Source organism: Vitis riparia, chromosome 5, assembly GCF_004353265.1.
Source record: "Vitis riparia cultivar Riparia Gloire de Montpellier isolate 1030 chromosome 5, EGFV_Vit.rip_1.0, whole genome shotgun sequence".
Taxonomy (NCBI): Eukaryota; Viridiplantae; Streptophyta; class Magnoliopsida; order Vitales; family Vitaceae; genus Vitis; species Vitis riparia.
In genome coordinates, this window is record NC_048435.1 from 7307963 (window position 1) to 7330621 (window position 22659).

General features: G+C 34.7%; 2 protein-coding genes across 2 annotated transcripts; one reads left to right on the plus strand and one right to left on the minus strand.

Moving 5' to 3' along the window:
• The first annotated feature begins 3746 nt into the window (after nt 1-3746).
• Nucleotides 3747-5803, plus strand: LOC117914522. Its single transcript, XM_034829873.1, is given in 2 exon segments — nt 3747-4170; nt 4173-5803. Coding segments are annotated over 2 exon segments (2055 nt in total).
• An 11179-nt stretch (nt 5804-16982) lies between these two features.
• Nucleotides 16983-18304, minus strand: LOC117914901 (early nodulin-75-like). The gene has a single exon (XM_034830419.1). It carries the CDS (start codon nt 18292-18294, stop codon nt 17239-17241), a length of 1056 nt encoding a protein of 351 aa, XP_034686310.1. The 5' UTR covers nt 18295-18304; the 3' UTR covers nt 16983-17238.
• Nucleotides 18305-22659: the final 4355 nt, after the last annotated feature.

Here is a 22659-nt window from a genome sequence, read left to right on the forward strand (position 1 = left end):
ATTTATGGTATTAATGAGTTTATTATTTAAGTTTTAAATTATTTTTAAAATTAATAAATTTGTTAACAAATGCAATGTACTAAATGTGGTTTAATTTGGAGTTAATTTGTTTAGGGAAAAAAATTAAAAATAATAATCTTATGTAAAAGAGAAATAATAGTGTGCATTTTTTTTTCTTTTTTAAAACCAGTGAAAAAAACTTTTATTTATTACCTAAAAATTGTTCTCTATTTTATTTTATTTTTTAAAACTAGAAATAGATCACAATAATAAAAAAATTTAAATAGAAAATTGTTTTTTAAAACTCCGTAATTTCTTTTGTTTCTCATTCGCACCCCTGGATTCCTGGATTCTAAACACAAAATTAAGTTGAATCTTAGGGGTCTTCAACGGGCGGGCCGGGTGGGCCCGTTGACTGGTCAACGGGCCGGGCCATGCAAAAATGCTAGGCCCGCGGCTCGGCCTATGAGCCCGCGGGTTGGCGGGCCGGGCCGGGCCGGGTTGGCAAACTTTTTTATTTAAGCCAAAATGAAACCAATGGAAGGGAGAGGGGGGGATTCGAACCCCTCCCCTCATGCTTAAACCTTAAGGCTCTGACCAACTAAACTATATGTATATAAAAAATAAAGTATATTATTTTAAAAAAAAAAATTAAAGGCTCCAGCCCATGTGACCGTTGGAGCTAAGCCTTCAACGGTCACATGGCCAATTATTTTGATTTTTTTTTTTTATAACCTTCCTATAAATATATTTTCTTCCTTTTCATTTTTTCATCAAATTCTCTCTATTTCTCTCTCTATTTATCTCACATTCTACAATATTTCAAATTCTTTTATTTTTCCCTCAAATTATAAAATATTGTTGGTGGTGCAAAACAAGCATTGGTGGCTCAAAGAGTTCAAATTTGCTAGGAATTTCTGCATCGGTTCTCTAATTGAGTAACATACTTCACCCTTACTACTTTATTTTTTTGTTACATTTTTTTTATATTTATTACTTTATTATTTTTGGCATAATATTTTATCAATAATTATAATATGACAAGTGCTTCTTCATCTAGTCCATGTGATGAAATATCATCAAACAAAAAATTTACTTCAAATATATGGAATTTTTTTGATAGAATAGAAATAATTTTAGAAAATAATAAAAAAGAAATAAAAACAAAATGTAAAATTTGTAATAAATTTCTTACTGGTGGCTCAAATGCAGACACAAGTCATTTAAAAAGACATCATGAAAATTGTAAAACTAAAAATAATGTAGATATTAGAAATTATATGCAATTAGGTAAAAATGAAAGTGGAAATTTAAAAACATTTTCTTATGATGAATCTAACTATCGTGAAGAAATGATTGATTATATAATAAGAGCAGAACAACCTTTCAACATGATGGAAACTCATGATTTTGCAGGAACAATTCAACAAGGTATTAATCCTCAATTTAAAGGTTGGTCTGGAAATACAGTTAAAAGAGATATTATGAAAAAAATTTATACACAAAAAGAAATTAATTTTTTTTTTTTTGCAAATTTTGAAGGAAATATCTGTTTAACATCTGATATTTGGACATCTTTAACTTACACTGGTTTTTTTATGTATAACTGCTCACTACATTGATAATGAATAGAAATTAAATAAAAGAATAATTTCATTTAAATTAATAAATGCTCCACATAGTGGTAAAAATATAGCATCTTTAATAAATGATGAAATTATAGATTTAGGTATTCGTGATAAAATATTGACAATAACATTAGATAATGTTGTTAATAATGATGCAGCAATATATAGACTAAAACTATATTGGCAAGTAAAAGAAGATCATGCTAAAATATTTCATGTGCGTTGTTGTGCACATATTTTAAATTTAATTGTAAAGGATGAATTAAAAAATGTTGATAGTACATTGGAAAAAATTAGAAGCATTGCATATAGTATTAATAGTTCTCAAGCAAAACATGAATTATTTTTTTATTGTTGCAAAATGTTAAATATGAAAAGAAAAAATATAAATTTGGATATGGCCATTAGATGGAATTCCACATATAAACTTTTACAAAATATTATAAAATATAGAAAAGTAGTCGAATTATATGAAATACAATTAATTAACAATGATTGTGAAGCAGATTTTTATGCATTAAATGATTATGATTGGCATATTGCGGATCTTTTAAGAGATCTTTTTGAAATTTTTGATACTTCAACAAACATTTTTTGTGGTGTATATTATCCAACTTCAAATCGAGTTATTACGCAAATAACTAATATTTTTCTTGTACTTCAAAAATATTTAAGTTTTGAAATATTTAATGATACAATATTTGCAATGATAGAAAAATTTAGAAAATATTGGGGAGAAATACCTTTAATTTTTTATATTGCTTTAATTGTGGACCCTAGATTGAAATTTGAAGCTTTGGATGAATGGTTAACAATTATTTATTTTAATGACCAAATAAAAATTGAAGAAATTAAAAATGAAATAAATTCATTATTATATAATTTATATAACTATTATAAAGAAAAATATGGTAATGATATTAATACTATTAAATTACCACCTACATCTACAAACTCCTCATCTTTTTATAAAGGAGCTCTAGAAATGTTGAAAAGTCGAAAAAAGACAACAAATACTGATATAATTTCATTTGAAAATCAAGAAGATTATGATATTTTAATATGGTGAAAATCACATTAACACAAATATCCTATGCTTTCTATAATTGCTCGTGATGTACTAACAGTTCCTGTGAGTACAGTTGCATCAGACGCTGCTTTTAGTGCAAGTGGAAGAGTAGTTAGTAAAAAACGATGCAACTTAGCGTCAGATGTTATTGAAGCAGGGATATGTGTGAAAGATTGAGAAATAGCAGATAAAAGGATGTACGATTCCATTCGAGAAATAAAGATGCTTGCCGATATGGAATCTTTAAAATTATCAAGATCTTCATAGATGCATGATAGTTCGCCATCACCGCCAGAAAATAATGACTAAATGTATATTATATTTTTATTTTTATTTTTTGTGGTTGAAAAATACAGATGATTGACAAATAAATAGGTGCCAACCTAGTTGGGATGTATTTATTTTGTAGTGATGTAAATTTTTCCCACATTTTCAAATGTAATTATACATGAATAAAATTTTGAAATGAATATTTTTTTAATATTTTTTATTTTTGTAGTTTTTTTTAAAGGGGTGGGCCTAAGGGCGGGCCTACGGGCCAGGCCTAAAATTAGGCCCGCGGCCCAGCCCGCCCAAAAAGGGGCTCGGGCTTGGCAGGCTTGGGCCGGGCTTTAGCTCGTCGGGTCGGGCCGGACCTAAAGCGGGCCGCGGGCTTTTTGGAGACCCTTAGTCCAGGTATCTTGTAAGCCAAGAATTCACAAAAAAGAAATAATCGGAATTTGATTTGATATCATATTTACAGTGGCTCACTACTCATGCATTATCCCACAATAGTAATGCTTTGGGCCAAGATAAACCCATTTGTGGGCCCAAATAAAACCCCTGGTTTGAAAACATCGATTTTAGAGTGGCCCAAAAGGTTATCTATGAGGGGAAGATAACTTGGAAGTCAAGCAAACACATTTATCGCTAACTTTTCTCTAATTATAAAATTATAACTTGGTCTTCTACACGTCTCACTTGAGAGGCGGAGCCACTTGGCACTACCTTTCCATATTGTAGAAGGAGAAGAAGCAGAAGGAGAAGATTCTTATGCCATTCCACACACCATGGCTAGTACTGCTAAGCTGCTTGGCCCGCCGGCTCTCCGCCATCCTACTTCTCCCGCCAGCACTGTCTTTGAAGATGGGGACATTCTAACGGATTCCCTGATCGTCCGCACCAGTAACCTGGAGCTTTCTGAAAAACCGCCACTGGAATCCCTGGAGAAGTGCTCTGTCAGTGGGGATACTGCTATGGATTGTTTGGATTCCCAAGCCCACAATCTTCATCATCCCGGGAAACCGCTGATGGGCTTAACGGAAAACAAGTCTCCGACCTTTTTGTCTTCCGGGAACCCGTGCTTGGACTTCTTCTTCCATGTGGTTCCCGATACGCCGTCTGATGATCTGATCCGACGGTTGGAGTTGGCTTGGGAATTCAATCCGCTGACGACGTTAAAACTGATATGCAACTTGAGAGGGGTGAGAGGCACCGAAAAGCGGACAAAGAGGGTTTCTACACGGCGGTTCTCTGGCTCCACGACCACCACCCCAAAACCCTAGCCTGCAATGCTAGGGTGTTGGCCAACTTCGGTTATTTCAAGGATTTTCTCGAGATTCTCTACCGGCTTCTGGAGGGCCCTGAAATTCGAAGAATAAAAAAGAAAGACTGGTTGGATCGAAAGGGAAGGAAGAAAAATTCCCGGAAAAGGAACTCAATATTCAAGCGAGAAAATAGGCCTGGAGTTGAATTTCCTGTGGAAGAGAAGGATGTGGAGTATATGGTGGAAGAATTTGTGGATAAAGAAAAGGCTAGGGTACTGAGAAAGGAGAGAGAGCTTGCTCTTGCCAAAAGAGCCCTGCACAGGTATTCTACTGATTCTAATTATCAGTTCTTACATGATCAGATTTCAGATTTATTTGCTGAGCTTCTGAAATCTGATATTCAGTATTTAAACTCCGGTGAGCTTTACAAGATTAGTCTCGCATCCAAATGGTGTCCCACAATTGATTCTTCTTATGATAAATCCACCTTGATATGTGAAAATATTGCTCGAAAGGTTTATTCTCGCGAGGAATATCCAGAATACCAAGGAATTGAGGAGGCTCACTATGTTTATAGAGTCAGGGATAGGTTGAGAAAACAAGTACTTGTTCCATTACGTAAGGCCCTGGAGTTGCCAGAGGTTTTCATGTGTTCGAACCAGTGGGGATCACCTCCCTACAACCGTGTGGCTTCAGTGGCCATGAAATCATACAAGAGCCTCTTCTCAAAGCATGATACAGAGCGGTTTGGTGAGTATCTTGAGAAAGTGCAAACTGGGAAGGCTAAGATTGCAGCTGGTGCATTACTTCCCCATGAGATTATAGCTTCATTGAATGAGGAGGATGGCGAGAAAGTTGCAGAGCTTCAGTGGGCGAGAATGGTGGTAGATTTATCAAAGAAAGGGAGGCTCACAACTTGCATTGCAGTATGTGACGTATCAGGAAGTATGAGTGGAACTCCAATGGAGGTGTGTGTGGCTCTGGGGCTGTTAGTTTCAGAGCTCAGTGAAGATCCATGGAAAGGCAATGTAATTACTTTCAGTGCAAGTCCTGAGCTTCACAAGATCCCAAGAGACAGCCTTGTATCCAAGACTGAATTTGTGAGGGTGATGGAATGGGGTGCGAACACTGATTTTCAGAAAGTTTTTGACAGAATCTTACAAGTAGCAGTGGAGGGAAATCTGAGTGAAGATCAAGTGATAAAGAGGGTTTTCGTTTTCACTGATATGGAGTTTGATGAAGCTTGTGGGAGGTATAACTATTGTGAATATGACTATGATATGGAGGAAATTGATGAGAGTCAGAAGGCATCTCAGAAGTGGGAGACAGATTATGAAGTGATACAGCGGAAATTCCAGGACAAAGGATATGGAAAAGTTCGGGAGATGGTGTTTTGGAACCTTAGAAACTCATCAGCGACTCCAGTGATGGCCACAGAGAACGGGGTGGCCTTAGTAAGCGGGTTTTCGAAGAATCTGTTGACCTTGTTTTTGGAAGGAGGTGGAATTCTGACCCCTCAGGATGTGATGGAATTAGCCATCTCTGGTGAATATTACAAGAAACTTGTTCTATTTGATTAAGATATCAAGAGATTTATCAATAATAATATGTTTTTTTTTCTATGTGAAATACATATAATATTAACTATGGAGTTATCAAAGTTCTGGAAGTTTAATTATTTCTTCTTTTCAAGTTTTGTTTGTCTGTGTTAGGAAATCCCCTTGGGTGGACCCAGCTGGGGAGTTGGATTGAGGAAGTAAGCAGGCGAACTTGTGTTCTTCTACGGACAGAGAAAAAAGATAAAAATAAAAAATAAAAAAGGAGGTTATTTGCATTTGGATGTCATGTGGTTTGAGGGTACAACTACAAGTTCGAAATTGTACATAATGTGAAAATTCCTGTGTCTATTGCTGAGAACAGCATAAATACGTATCTCAGTGTGTTTTGTTTGAGCTAATTGGCAAATTCGCTTTAAACATGGTCACATGGATGCAGATTTATTTGTGAAATGATAGTAGTCGATTACTTGGTCAGTAAGGTTTGTATCTCTAACTTCAACATCTTATTTTAGTCTTTTAAAATGTCAAAAGTTTAATGCTAGCTTGAGAAATTTTGGAATGGAGACATGTAATAAATAAAATGAAACTTTAAACTTAATGCTTTATAAATTCCAAGATCTTGACTATCATGATTTTCACAAACATAAATAACATATTTGAATTAATAGCAATTTCTTTCAATTAATTCTTGATCTGAAAAATGTAGAATTCTCCAGGATATAAGTTTCTCTCTCTTAGCCCTTTTTCTTAAAATGAAAATTACATTCCACACACGAAATGATGGAAACCGTGTAATGCTACTTAAATGGGTAGAGAGAGGATCCATTTCCTTTTGATAACTGCCAACAATTTAGAAACCGTCACTCCACTTCCCATCAAAGTAAGGAGTAAAAAAAAAAAAAAGGAAACTACTTCTCTAATTGTATAATCAAAATTTTAGATATTAGATTAGATAACTCCATTTAAATAAAAGACTAAAGCCATACACGTGTTATGTGGGACATTAGAAGAAAAATATCTAACAAGACATTCTAAACAAAGTTAATAATCCATGAGACTTGGTAAAACCGATCAAATGATGCTTACGTACATGAATGCCTTCTTTAAGCCGTATCCTATTTTCATTGAATGAGATGTGCCATCTAGTTTTGTTCTTGTCTTGATTGGATCATGATCCCGGGAATTGATTATTGTTTTGAATTTGCAAATGTTCAAGGTATTAGAGAAAGTTAATATTATCCTTAATTTACATATTAGTATTTATCTATTTATTATATATTAGTTGAAATTAGAATATAATATAGAATTTGAATCAAGTTTACTATTAGTTTGAATTACAATAGGAAATAAAGTTTGAATTATTATAGTATAACTCAAATATATTTGTATATAAATATCCATCATTATCAATGAGAATAGTAAACCATATTTTTCTCTATCTTCTTCTTTCTCTATATGGTATCAAAACCTCCAAATCCTAAACCTAGTCTCAACGTAGAGCAAATTTAGGGCATGGGGCCTAACCGCATGCCTCCCCCAACCCCTACCACAAATGGTAGTGACCTTGTTATGCCTATGTATTGTCAATGCCTCATTTTCTATGGTCTCCAATACAATATCTAGTTTCAATGTCTCTTTCCTTACTATCTCCAATGCAATATATTGATTTCAATACCTCTTTACAACCAAGAGCTCGAAATTTTCCTGGTTCAAATCTACCATAATTTTTCTTCTCATTTGCTTTCTACCAATATTAGTTCCCTTAATTTAATATATACCTCTTTATTACCTTCAACTCTACCTCTCTTTCTTTCTTTAAAAGCTTCCTCAAAGATTTGATTGTTTTCTTGCATGTTTTAGGAAAACAAACATACTCATATTCTATTACCTCTACTTGAGATCTGCCTTATACTCTACCTTCTTCTTTACCTCCTATATCATCTACTACATTAGCTTCAAAAACATTATTTAGTTTGATGCTAAATAAGGCTCCTAATCCTACTCTTCCTTCAACAAACTTTCTTTTACAAGTTCCTCAAAGTTTTTTTTTTTTTTTTTGGAAATTCGGCTTAGAAAGATTTCATTACTCTTACCTAATCTTTCAACCATCAAGTCGAATTCACTTATCTCCTAAATCCAAGGAGACTGCCCTCTACAAAAACAAAGAGATTGACCCTCACAATAACAAAGAGATTGTCCTCCAGAGAAACAAAGAGAGCTTCCTTCCTTCATGGAAGCCGAATACATCGTAATCTATTTTCTTTCTCTCAAATCTCCAATCGGAGCTCCATCTTGTGGGGACATATTAGAGAAAGTTAATATTATCCTTAATTTACATATTAGTATTTATTTATATTATATATTGAATTAGAATAGAATATAGAATTTGAATTAAGTTTACTATTAGTTTAAATTACAATAGGAAATAGAGTTTGAATTATAGTAGAACTAAAACATATTTATATATAAATATCCATCATTATCAATGAGAATAGTATGCCATATTTTTCTCTTTCCCTAAATGTGATCTTGAACATTTGATCTTTTGGATTCTTCTGTTTCAGTGGTTTAATATAATGGAATGTTTAATTATAGCCTACTTTATCACCATGGATGTGCTCCAGCAGATTTCTTGAGGCTGATGGTTATTTTGTCATGTTTCTTGAATTGTTTGCATCAGCTGCCTGAGCTGTTGTTGCTGGTCACTTTTGCAACCAGGGAAAGAATCATGGCTTTGGAGAAGCCAGCTTCTGTTTTTGTTGCCCAGCTGTTAGTTCACTAAGATTGGGGGTCCTAACATGTATGTATAATCATAAGCAAGGAAATTTTATGTCTTACGCTAGATAGGTACCATGATATGATGTTTGATTGATTTATTAACTCTACCTGTTTCAAAAGGCATCAACATTAATTTTACCCTTTTAACACATTGGATTGTTTGACCTTACGAGATTTTCTATTTCTGTACTATTTGAACTGCAATCGTTATGGTCCTTAGGTCTCTAAACCTTCGTTTAAAATAAAAGTTAGGAGCACACATAGTAAAAGTTAATTTTGGGTAACTTTTAAAACAAAGAGAAAAGTAAAAGTTGTTTTTGAGAAAAACATATAGAAATTGAAAGATTTTTTATTTTGAGAAAAAAAAGTCATAGAAAAGAAATAATTTCCCCATATAAGTAGATATGATCTATCCGAAGTGTAGCTACTCTCCTGGATTTATTCTAACATTTTAAAATTTTTCTCAATGGGCAAAGGAATATCAAATCAAGCTTGAGTAGGATTAATTTCTTAATTTTTAAAATAACTTATAATTAAAAATTTTTGGTGTTTTCTTTTTTGGACAATTTTTTATGAAGACTCTGAATCATGCAAGAGATATGGTTCTTTTTTTTTAAAAAAAATAATTGAAAACTCAAATACATAATCAATGTCACAAATTTATAAACAAAAATAGGTTTAAAAAATACTATTATTTCCCCTCTACACATAATTTTACTTTTCTGATTTATTTATTTTTGTTGGAAAACAGTCTTCAAATCAAGTAAAATTAATATGTTAAATTTGTTAACAAATAAATTTTAAAATACAATTTGGAACTCAAAAATCAATTCAAGTAATGCTAAAATTCAAAAATCAAATTTTGTATAAAATGACTTTGTAAATTTTTTTACTAAACAAATGAACTTTAAATCAAGTGAGATTTAATACAATGGATTTTTATGAGAATAGTAACTTTAAAAATTAATTTGGAACTCAAAAATAGACACAATAAATACCAAAAATCAATGAACCAAAATTGGTTTGGAATAACTCCATAATTTTTTATTTTTTTTATTTATATATTTATTTTTTTGTGCACACGAATTTCTTACTAAGCATATTGCTTCCAAATTGAGAAAATTTTACTATTTAGATTTTTTTAATGAGTTTAATGGTATTTAAAAATAATTCAAAAATTCGAAAATTGACTAATTTAATATTATAAATTCATAAACCAAGACTAATTCAAAATGCATCGGGGGCTAAGGGGGTTGAAATTAATGCTCCATTTGGTTGTGGCCACCAATTGGCAATGGCCACCAATCAACCAATCAAGGTGGCTAAGGGGGTTGAAAATAGGGACAATGGGGTGGGTTTGGGACAGGACACTCATATCCCATTCCCATCCCAATTACACAGTTATTTCCCATCCTTATTCCAAACTTGTGTTGGGGCAAGTTGATTTGTTCCCATCTTTGTTAACGAAATGACTAATAACCTCATCCTCTCCTTGTCTTAGATGTACATTTTGTCAAATTTGGTCAGGTATGATTGATTCAAGCCCTAACCTTAATTGGTAATGAGTGGATACCACACCTAATTGCATTCTTCTTTCGTTGCAAAATAATGAGATTATAATAATCTAGCAAATAAGAAAAAATAGTATGGAAGTTCAAATTAACACCATAACTATCAATAATTTTAAGCTTATAGATGACTTAAATGATTGAAAACTAATGCAAAATACTAAAAAAAAAAAAAAAAATCATCTAAAGATTTCACAAGAGAATAGAACAAACAAAACCAAATAGGAACATGGGTCAACATTAGTTACAAATTTTGATCCCTTTCAAGGCCAATCTTTGAACCAAGACTTCATCAAATCTACTACTTCAAAGGCTTTTGTGTTCTTCTTGAGTTGTACTCTGGAACAAAGACTTCGAGGTGATGCTTTAGATGATTGCATTACACATATTTAGGGTAGGGAGATTGGAGAAGCTTGAAGATGCCAACGATGGGTACAATTGAGTGGTCAATAAGAACAATGTGGCCTATGACTAGTTTGATGTCATGGTACAGGAGTTTTGGGCATTGAGGTTAAAGCAAGAGCAACATGGAATTGATTTCAAAGTCTTTCAATTAGTGTAAAGGAGGAAGAAGAAGTGGTATTGATCCTAGAAATAGTGTTTTAGGTGGTGCATTAGAGGAAAAGAAAAAGAAAAAGAAGGAACCATTGGAATTAGTACGAGTGTGAAGAGAGAAGTGTATAAATAAGGGGAAGTAAAAGCAAAGTTCTAAAAATTATATTTTTTTATTGGTGGTGTATGGTTGCATGATTATCCCTATAAATAATAGGAGTTTTTTGGTGTTCTACTAGTAGTTGAAGGATAAATTTCATAAGATAATATTTAGAGCGGGGTGGGGTGAGTTGTGACAAAATCCATACCCGTCCCAAACATTGGTTCAGGTTTTTAAAATATTCTCAAACTTATCATATACCCAATTTTTATATTTCATACTTGTCCTAATAGAGACAGGTTAGGCAGGGTTACTTGAGTAGCCTACAAAACTATCATCCCTAGTTGAAATGCTCTTTTTGGCAGTGGCAGCTAGAAGCTCGATCGATTGACCTACAAGACTAGTTGTCATCATTTTAAAAAGAGTTTTGGCTTTGGTTGTGAGTGCAATTGAATCTAAATTGACATTTCCTTAATGCATCTACTTCAATCCTAAACTTCTTACTTAAGCCTCAATTGTTGTTAAGATTTTGGAAAACCCATTTCCTTAAATTGTAAATTTAAGAAAAAAAATTAAAAGTGAGACATTTCTTGATTGAATGTTGTTAAAGGTCCCTTGGAATTAAGACTTGGTTGAAGCCTTGGAAGATTAGCAGAACTCTCAACTTATGTTTGAACCTTGAGGAGAGTGGATGTAGGCCAAAATTTTGTCAAACCATTATACAAATTGAGTTTGAATTCTCATTTCTTGATTTCTTATTTGTTTGCTTTTTCTTATTACTACTTGAATTGTCATTTGCATTCATTAATGTTAAAATTGGTTGTAATTAGCCAACACTAATTCTCTTTCCCCTTCCCTTTCTTGGGTGTAAACCTAGGTTGGATTAACTAGATTTTATCAAATCTATTAAGATGGTAAAAGAATAATTATTCTTAACATACATAAGATCATCTTCAATCAAATGACTCATTGGCTGATATGTTGAATTTGCTTATTACTTGCAACTCAAAATTGTGTTCTAGTTGATATGTCAAGTCCTGAGTGTATGGACATTAAATTTGTAGTACGTGATGAGTATTTAGATGGTCCAATTCCAAGAAAGTGATTGAAAACTAGTTCAACAAAGGAGCAAAAGGGAATTGTTTTGGTATTTTCTTTTTTATTCTTGAAGGTGGCAGAGCTAAAATTTGAGAAATCAAGCAAAACATACAGAAATTAGTCAAATTACATTGAAAGAAAGAAAATGGGAGTTAATGTCTTGCAGTACATGATAAGGACATCATGCATGTAGTGTGACCCATGTCTTGGACTGATGCCACACTCACGGTTACACTTATACCCTTGGTTCTCTCTTTACTACCTTAGCTAACCTAGATCAGGTTATGAGATAGGCTCCTCACCACACCATTACTTGCCCATTAATTAGTGACATTTTCAAGCAATGAGGTAACATGGTGACACCAAGAGGGTTTATTCCTCGCCCTCCTCGCCCTCAACAAGCCTAGACTTGGTCTCAAAAAATGGAGAAACATGAGGTGTCGTTATGCAGAAATATAGCAACCATGCCTTCCTCATTACTTAGATTCAGAATGTGAAGGTGAAATTGAGAAACAGAAACTCTTGAAACCAAAATGAAAATTGATACTTTTACGAAGAATTACAACAACATTAGAGGAAGACTACATTCTTCCTCTTTATTCCTACATTTCTACACTACTTCTACTCCACTCCATATTTCTACATACATCTTTAATCAGTCTTCCCTCCTTTATATAGAGCCATCTTCACACAAATTCCGCAAGGTAGAAAAGAGGAATGAAACTTGGAGCAAGGTTCGACTACTGGTTGTAGCTTGTCAAGGCTGGAAGTGAACTTTTTTTCTTGGCTTTTCTGGGCATGGGTAGTAACATGTGGGTTCCTTTTTGGAATAAAAATGGCTAGAACATGTGGCACTCTCTTGTTGGATGATGTGTCAAGCATGTGGCAGCCATCTACTGGAGATTATGTCAATTTTGGGATGGAGAGTTGGCATCCAATTGCAAAGAAATATGGCATCTACCAACATGCAATGTCAACCTATGAAGATCATATGAAGATAGAGAGGAAAAATATAGAAATGGATATATAACTAGAACTAGCTTTTTATTAAATGAGACGGAGAGCCAACAATGAAGGAAAATCAAAATTTTTGGCTCATATCAAAGAATTCACATTGTGTTACCCTAGGTTTTTTTAAAACTTACTTTTATGATAATAAAAAATCATTATTGTTTAATCCTTTGTTTTAAACGCATGTTTAGCAGGTTGTAAAATGTAAATATCTTTTGAAATTCAAATATGAAGATATGACATCATTTCAAGCAATATAGTCTCTAGGAATTAATGTAAAGCTAAATTAAGGTGCAATTAAGTTAATTCAATGCATTATTTTAAGAAACTTGACCTATCAAAACATTGTCTTACTTCAAAGCCTCTTTTTCTTTTCTTCCAACTAACATTTTAATAAGTGATCGCAAAAGTACAAAATTAGATGAAATCCATTTCAATGGTTAAAATGATCAAAATCAAACTTTTTCTAAGTATCTTTTAAAAGCATCAATATTGAAAGACAATTTTTATATTTAGTCAAAGCTTGGACAGAGCCAAAAAGCACACAAAAATTTATATTTTCTAGCTCTCTACCTTGGATGGTCTCTTGATCCTACTTGGAGATGTGCATAAATAAAAGGATTTGAAAATGACAATTGACTAAGTATGTAGTCAATCAATTACTCATTGATTGACTAGTTGATCAATTAACTTTGCAACATCATATGCAATCCTAATAGCTAGTCATCTAATCAACTAGGTAGTAAATCAATAGGCCAAAAATATGTTTATAATGACTATTTTGTACAAAAACCACCTATATAGTTAAATATAATGCATTTCATTTATAAATCTTCTAATTCTTGAATAACAATCCTATCATCCTTTGAAAGTTTTTATTACACCTTTTCTACATTTGTTCTAAAACTTATACATCACCCTTAATTGTACCATGAGAACCTAGCATTTTTTTTTTTGTATTTCATCAAAGTTAGCTCTTGTACTCATTGTTGTATTATTTTTATTGTAACTTAGAGAGCGAGTGTTTTCAAGTGAGTGAAATTGACTTGTAAATATTGTAAAGATTCATTGATATGTATTTCAAACTAGGTGTACAAGTTGAAACATTTGCTAGTAGATTTTCTCAAGATTTAGAATGAGCTTAAGGCTATCGAATTAGGTGGGGTTGTGCCAAACCACATCACATCATTGTTTGCACCTTCTTTTCACTCTCTCTTTTACTTAGTTGCTCTTAGTTGTATTACGCATATATAAAATGCCTCATTGTTTTAATGGTATTCAGTCATGGCGCCACAGATATGGACATCTAAATTTTAAAAGTTTGAAACTTTTAGCTAAAGAAAATATGGTGCTTTGCCTTTTTGGAAAGCATGTTGATGAAATCCATGAGAATTGTATACTTGGAAAGCAACATCGAGATAACCTTTTTTTTTTCTTTTTTTATAATGTGTTTGTCCAAATTCCGTACAAATTAGGCCACCACATGTTCATAATTCTCCCTTCTTGAATTTGAAAACTCGGACAATCGGACAATTTGACTATGCGACACCTAAGTCCGGTTTTTAAATGCTAAAGTGAAAGGGTGGGTATGGACCATTGAAATGTGATAACAACTTTTGGCCTTTTCCTTTTCTCTGTAGCCATGTTGTCTCTTTTTAATTTCTTTTGCATGATTTTCTTACCTAAACAGAATCATAGACTTGTTTAATCTCTAAGTGGGATTTCATCCAGCTTTAAGCTTCTGTATTATATCTCGGTGGAGGACTTTTAAGAGTGCAACCGACATAGAGCACATACAAGTGGGTATATGGGACATGAAATATCTTCTTATAAAGCTTGTTTTGCAGTTAAATTAATTGGATAAGTAGACATTGGCGTTTCTAAATTTCCCACCTAAGACAGTGACCTTATCCTTGACTGCTAGATGAGATACACAAACAATTATACCTTCAAAATCTACTGTGAAGTGCTTCATGTATGTGTGAAGTATTAGAAATTTCTTTCCTGGCAACTTGTTTTTTTCTTTGCGGTCTACTGATAGGTTTGACTAAAATTATATTCCCTGTCCTGCTAACTAATTTTCACGTGCATGCTCAAAGGAAGAGTATGACCTTAGTGCACCAAAATCACTTTGAATAATTTGTGATAAGCTTTTTTGCATCATGACATTAGCCTTGTTCATTTAGATAATGTTTAGTTTTCAGAAAGTATTAAGAAAATGAAAATAAATATTAAAAAAAATATTTTTATATTTTATTGTATTATAAAAAATATCATAAAAAATCAAATATAATTCAAATTAATTAATAATTTATACATTTAAAAATTATTTAATCTTTATATTAAAAATATAATATAAATGAAATGAGTTTTAAGTATTATATAAAAATGATTTATTGATCTTTTATTTATATATATATATATATATATATATATATATATATATATATATATATATATATATATATATATATATCTTTTTTCTTTTCTTTTTTTAAGTTTTTCTCTTTATTTTATTTTCGTTATGTTTTCCTCACATTTTCCGGAACCAAAATAGGGAAATCCACAATTACCTTCAACTGAGTAGATTCTGTTGTTTTAGCAATGTTAGGCTGCTAACTTGTGGCGGTACGAACCAAATGATCCATGTTAATCTTGGCTTGATTTGATTTGGCTCTATCTCAGAGAGCTCAAGGATCACGTCAACTCTGGTTTCTACTATTCAGGTCCATTCCCAGATGAACTGGTTCAAATTTGAGAAAATGGTAACAGAACTTTAGTGATGTTGGTTTGGAGCCAGTTGCCAAACCTGCCCTGAGCTTTACCACTAATGTCAAGGGACAAAGCCATTTGAACAAAATCCTTCAAGAGACTGAATCGTGGATGAAATCTGATCCACATTTCTTCTCATTTTGGGAAAAAATGAGAACTTAACTACAAAGATTCTACTGCTTCATAGTGCTTTTCCTGATCTAAGGTAGGTTCGTTTCCCAAATTGTGAGGTGCACGTGCCACTCTCACGCTCAGGAGTGTATCCACGTGGTGGACATAAGATGGTGGCTTAATATCTGGTGTCGGTGGCTTTACTTTACTAGGAGAGTAGTGTGTCTTCATCTCATTCACTGCCGGAGGGTGGCGTAAGCAGTGACGCTAAGGTGGGGCACAGTCAATATCATTTGCATTTGACCATTATAGTTTTCTCCCGGCTTTAAAGTAACCTTATCGTGATAAAGGATTACTAGCACTAGTTCAGATGACAGTCATGTTAAATTCGGACCATGTTTGTGTCACATTATCAGCAACCATGTGCTTATGGTTCATGCTATCTGCAACTAAACTTGATATATAACCAGGTGAACTTCAATCTAAATTCTGGAAGTACTCATGTGATAGATGGTGCCTGTCTGCAGAGTGCATCAATTGAAAAATGGAGTGAGTGTATCTATAAGAGGGAAGGCTTGGCAAATGTTCAGTTTTCTGGGAATTCAACAAGGATCTAAAATAGATTGTTTTCTTTGCTGATTTCAATGGTTGAAATTTGAGAAGATTGTGTCCACATAACACAACTATTACTGGTCCTTCTGTTGCAATTTATCCTCTAAGGCTCTAACATGTCTTCCAATTCCCACTTCCCACTTCCCTGTTACTCCAAGAAAGCTGTTTCTGTCATTGTGAAGAAGAAAAGAGAATGTACATATCGATGCTTTTAATCAAGGACAAGTCTTCATACTTAAAGTTGGAACAGTCAATCACTAGGCTATATTAGTGGGGCCCAGCCACTTCAATCAAGGACAAGTCTTCATACTTAAAGTCAAATTCTGCCTTTAGTCTCATTATAAATTGCTGTTTAAATATTAAGCTAACATCTGTTTAATGCGATTAAGACAGCACTAACTCAATACTTGTTCTATTTTTGGATGCAAATGCTTGATAGTTTCATCATTGGAGGGGATAAAGGTGCATTCATGATTATGAATACTTGTAGTTATATTTTCATTCTCTTTTTTCTCAATGGGACTTGTTGGCACAATTTTGCTGTTCAGAAACCTACCTCTCCTTGGAAAATCAGTTGTGATTGATAGTACTGGATATATTCAAGAAAGCTAAATGTAGATAGCACAAAATATTATCGACATAAATAGCATTAACAGCGTACGTATGTCTCAATGCTCATCAGCTATAAGCAAGGGGCAAACACTTACTATGAGCAACTTACGTCAAAATTCCGGAATAGGACATAGAAGTGACAGGTCAGTAAATATAGAACACTGCATATGAGTCACAAGAAAGGAAATTACGGGTACATAGCAGCTCTTATTTTACATCCTACTCATACTGATCAAAGTCACTCAGTTGGGATGGGTGGGAGTAGGAGGTTTGTGGGGTGGCTTGTGCGGAGGAGTTGGCAGCTTCTTTCCAGGACCTGGTTGCTTCTCTGCTGGAGTTGAAGGAGGCTTAATCTTCCGAGGTGGCTTGTATGAGTCTTCAGCATTCTCAGCAGGAGGGTGACCAGGGTTGTGACCACAATGTGGTGGCTTCTCTCCCTTAGGTGGTTTGCCAACTGGGGTTGGTGGCTTGTGTTCCGGGAGTGGCTTCTCTTTGTGTTCAGGAGGTGGCTTCTCCATTGGAGGCTTGTGTTCAGGAGGTGGCTTCTCCATTGGAGGCTTGTGTTCAGGAGGTGGCTTCTCCACCGGAGGCTTGTGTTCAGGAGGTGGCTTCTCCACGGGAGGCTTGTGTTCAGGAGGTGGCTTCTCCACCGGAGGCTTATGCTCTGGTGGTGGCTTCTCCACCGGAGGCTTGTGTTCAGGAGGTGGCTTCTCCACCGGAGGCTTGTGTTCAGGAGGTGGCTTCTCCACCGGAGGCTTATGCTCTGGTGGTGGCTTCTCCACCGGAGGCTTGTGTTCAGGAGGTGGCTTCTCCACCGGAGGCTTGTGTTCAGGAGGTGGCTTCTCCACCGGAGGCTTATGCTCTGGTGGTGGCTTCTCCACCGGAGGCTTATGCTCTGGTGGTGGCTTCTCCACCGGAGGCTTATGCTCTGGTGGTGGCTTCTCCACCGGAGGCTTGTGTTCAGGAGGTGGCTTCTCCACCGGAGGCTTATGCTCTGGTGGTGGCTTCTCCACCGGAGGCTTGTGTTCAGGAGGTGGCTTCTCCACCGGAGGCTTGTGTTCAGGAGGTGGCTTCTCCACCGGAGGCTTGTGCTCTGGTGGTGGCTTCTCCACCGGAGGCTTATGCTCTGGTGGTGGCTTCTCCACCGGAGGCTTGTGTTCAGGAGGTGGCTTCTCCACCGGGGGCTTATGCTCTGGTGGTGGCTTCTCGAATGGGGGATGCGTAGGGTAATCAGCTAGTGAGGGGGCGGTGAGAACCACCAGGCCAAGCAACACTACTAGCAAGTATGTAGGAGACATCTTTGGGTTTGGGCTCTGGTGCAAAACTAGGAGAATTGGCTAGCCTTTTATAGCGGATCGTACCCAATAATGAAATGACACGTGTCATTATGACCCATGTGTCATGTGGTCGATTTGGGTCCTACAGTGTTGAAAACTTCGACATCCACTTTTGGCCTTTTGCTTTCTCTACAGTCGCCTTGCTTTTTCCCTCTTTTCTTTTGTTTTCCTCCTGCCCCATTCTATCAACTAATCACAATTATGTAGTTGTTTAATTCTTAAATGAGATATTATCCGTCAATCATATTATATTTTATCAAGGGAGAACGGAGTGCAATGCAGCTGTAATTTTATCGTTTACTTTTATCTCTTGGACCACTGCATTTTTGTTAAGAGGTGCAATAATATTTACAGTAAAGAGAGGGCACAAAACTCTTCACTGCTCTGCATGTGTTCCAAAAATGCAATGGACAAATTATGATTTGCATGCTAAAAAGAGGCAAATGAAGTTGATTCGCTCCATAATTATTTTGTTTTCTGGACACCCCGGGGCCCTTTGGTTGGTTTAGGGGTCAGAAAATGAACATCATAGGGGGTTTTTCCCTTATGTGATTTTGTATCTGATGGCTTTAACTCGCCTTGTTACTACAAAGAAATTGTCACAGATAGAACTTATTCCAGGCTGAGTATCTCCGCATCGACCCTATAAAAGAAGACAAGTCATAATGAACATCTAACCTTTGTTCAATTTGATTCAATGCCCCCATTGTGTCCATCTCACAAATCTGAATTATTATATCCATTAAATACATAAATTAATGAAGAAAATATGAAACCCAAGATACATCTCTGCACAACCTCAACCCTGGTTACTATGTTTCCCTTCTATTCACATGAGGATATTGATAACGGAATAAGGAAACCTAGCAAGGGTTTACTCGGCTCTGGTTTGATGCTAATTGCCAAACTTGCAACAAGCCCTGAGTTTGACACCTAGCATCGATGGGCGAATTAAAAGTCTCCTCCAAACATATATTCCACAGCTTGAAGCTCACAGAAGATGCTATACAGGCAGGGAAAACCTTCAGAGTTAGCTACCAAAGATAATTATCAAGGAGATATCACCAAGGGAATTCCATGGAGTCTGAATCAAAGACAAATTGCTCTCTCGTGGGGTTCTTACTTAATTTCTTTTGGGTATAACTCACTGAGGGCACTGTCTTTGTTATTTGCATTTCACATTTAGAGTTCTGTTCTGGAAGGTTTGTTCTGGAAACATATAGAAGGAGCATCATTTTGTTCTTGGGTAACCCATAGTTGTGAGTGGGTCCATTTGCATGCTACTTAGTTGAAAAGTTGGACAATTTGCTCCGACGCTTACCTCCTGGATTCCATGCTCGGATAAAGCAAGAATAATAAAATATTTATAATTTACAAATGGGGGAAAGCAAAAAATCTCAACAACAAACTAGGAAGAAAGAGTAGTAAAATTTATGTCACATGCTATTGAGAGAAGGGGTTGTTACACTCACTCGAAGTTCTTTTCAAAATATCGCATGGTATTTTATTTTATGTGTCAGCGCAGTTGTGAATGGAACGTGCAAAAGTCAAATTGGCGTTTTTCCTTTTCCCATGTAGGATGGTGAGGAGATATTCACTATGCAATTAATAATAGACAATATTCACTATGCAATAATAAAGCATAAATTAAGTTGAATGAAAAGCATTTTCTTTGCAAGGAGTTGATTTTGGTTTCATAGTTTGTTCAACGGCTATTTTGGATAGGAAAGTGTGAGGAGAAGAAAATAAAAAATAAAAATAAAACAAAAATAAAAATAGATTTTATAAATTCATTTAATTTATTTATTATTTTTTTTATAAAAATTAAATAATTTAAAAAATATATAAATTTCTAATTAATTTAATTTCATTTTTTTTTTCAATTTTTCAGAATAAACCAAATATTAGAAAATCATTTTTATTAAGACACTCAAGATGAGGTAATATGCAATGAAAACATGAATTATGCTAAAATTCAAAACAAATTAAGAGAAATCGGAAAATATACACAGATATCTAAACAAAGAAATTTAAAGAGAAGGAATCACAAACTTTATTTACGTAATTTGAAAATAAAAAACATAAAACATACTTATAGTAAGGAGAAACTGAATATCTTACAATGGAAGAAAGGAGGACAGCTTTGAAGAAAGCTTTTGCTTGGAAGCTTACATGGTGAGAAGTAGAGAAAGGAGAGAGAGAAAGAAAAATGAAAAATGAGAAGTGGAGAAAAGTGAAGTTTTGCGTGCTTACAACTGAGGATCGAGCCTCCTTAAATAGCAAAAAATGGAATATTAAATAGTACCAATCAAGAGACAAAGCACTGTTTGCTTTTGAAACCCGTGCATGAATAGTAATCTCGTGAGTGAATAGTGAATAATAAAAGTGAACAGTAAAAGTCACTTTCTACTATAGCACTTTAGACTTTTTCACCGAGAATCTTATTTTCGACTAAGTGATGATGGTTGACAGGCTGCTTTGGACTGTGGAGTCACATTCTTGATGCTTTCAGTGCTGAAATTGCTTAGTTGGAGAATAATCTTGTCAGTAGAGCATCATAAGAAGCTTGAATGGAGAGAGCTTAATGATGCCATATGACCGAAAGGAATCCTATTTGGATTTCCTTATTGGAGGGAGAATACCCTCACAATCATCTTCATTATCTTGAAGGTAGTTTGATGTAGAGTCATCTGACTCAGCATAAGAGTCCTCTTAGGAGAAGCTTGAACTGCTTTTGTCAAGGATGTTCTGAAATTCTTGAGGGGTTTTTGCTACTGCTAACATGGTTTGGAGCTGCTGTTTCTTAAGAAGAAACTGTGACATATCATCAGAGGATGAAGCTTGTGTAGGATGCTTTAGGAAATATTGCTTTATTGCTTGTAGTGAGCCATCATTTTTCAAGGCATCCCACCACTTAGTCTTGAAAGTCCTTCCAAGGGATGGAAAGGTTGCTGATTCATCTGTTGTAATGATATAATCCCACTGGACTATCTAGGTAAGGCCAAATTCACTAAAAAAGAATAATAAAGGGGGAAAAATTGAAAGTTCTCTGGGGATAACAAAAGAACTTTGGAATAGCTTAAAGCCATCCAAATGGGGTTTTGGGAGAATTTTAATAGTCAGACCAAAATATGTCCACCAATTGTGGAACCAAAATGGAAAAGAGGGGAGTTGATGCTTAGATGGGAAATAGAACATCCATGAATGATGGAAGTCTTTGTTTTGGATCAGAAAAGCATTGAACCATGCTCTCTGGTAGTCCCAATAATTGAAAAATCTGGGTTTTGAAGGCTTAGAAAATTCTCTTGAAAAATTAGGATTCCCACCCCACTGCTTAACTATAAGGATTTTATAAATATGGCAAATGGAGAATGCCAAATCCAAATTGCTGAATTTATCAACATTGTGCTTGATTTTAACAGAGCCAGTTTCCATAAGGATTGCTTCATAAAATTCTCATGTTTTTAAAAGATCACAAGAGGGATAATGAAAATTTTTATGAAAAGCTTTTGATGCAATATCTCTAGGGTTTTAAGAGAAAAACTCTCTTTCAATAACCAAAAGAGGTTGATTTAAATCTTTTTGCCAATATCTTGATTTTGCTGAAAGAGGTGTGGGGTTGGCAGCCACCACAATTTGCTTATTTGAAAAAGAAGAGTTTGATGCTAATTCCTTTTGAGAAGGATTAGCTTTAGTAACCTGCTTAAAGGTCTGAGACCCAGTAATAGTTGGATACTGAGTAGCCTTGACTGGTTTAGAAGGATTCGAAGGATCATAGTACAAGGACAACATCTTATTAGGTATATGGTCAGAAGAATGAAGCATTGCTTCTTCTTCTAGCTCATCTTGTTGGCTCCAAAGCATTTTATGGGGAGAAGGTTTTTTGCTGGTTTTAGAAGTCTAGGATTCTGGTAGTTTAGGAGCTTGGGTATTCTTTTTAGGGGCCATGGTTTTGTGAATCCTGCAAAATTCACGAGTTAAGAAATCAGGGCTTGAGGAATGTTCTCCTTTAATATACTCAATTTGTAAATTAAAATTGCTTAAAATAGCTTGATATATAGCAAAAATATGCTTAGAAGTTATATTCTTAACATTCTTTTGTAAAACTGATTTTGCAAATTTACAATCAACTCTTAATAAAAACTTTTGATTCAAAAGATCATCTTGAAATTTTGAAATGCATAAAACAACACTTAAAGTCTCTTTTTTAATGATGTTATGAATGAGTTGGGTAGTATTCCAGGTTCTTGAAGTATACCTAACCAACATCTCAAGGTTACCAACACTTTGCTTAAGAATCCCACCATAACCTATGTCTGAGGTATC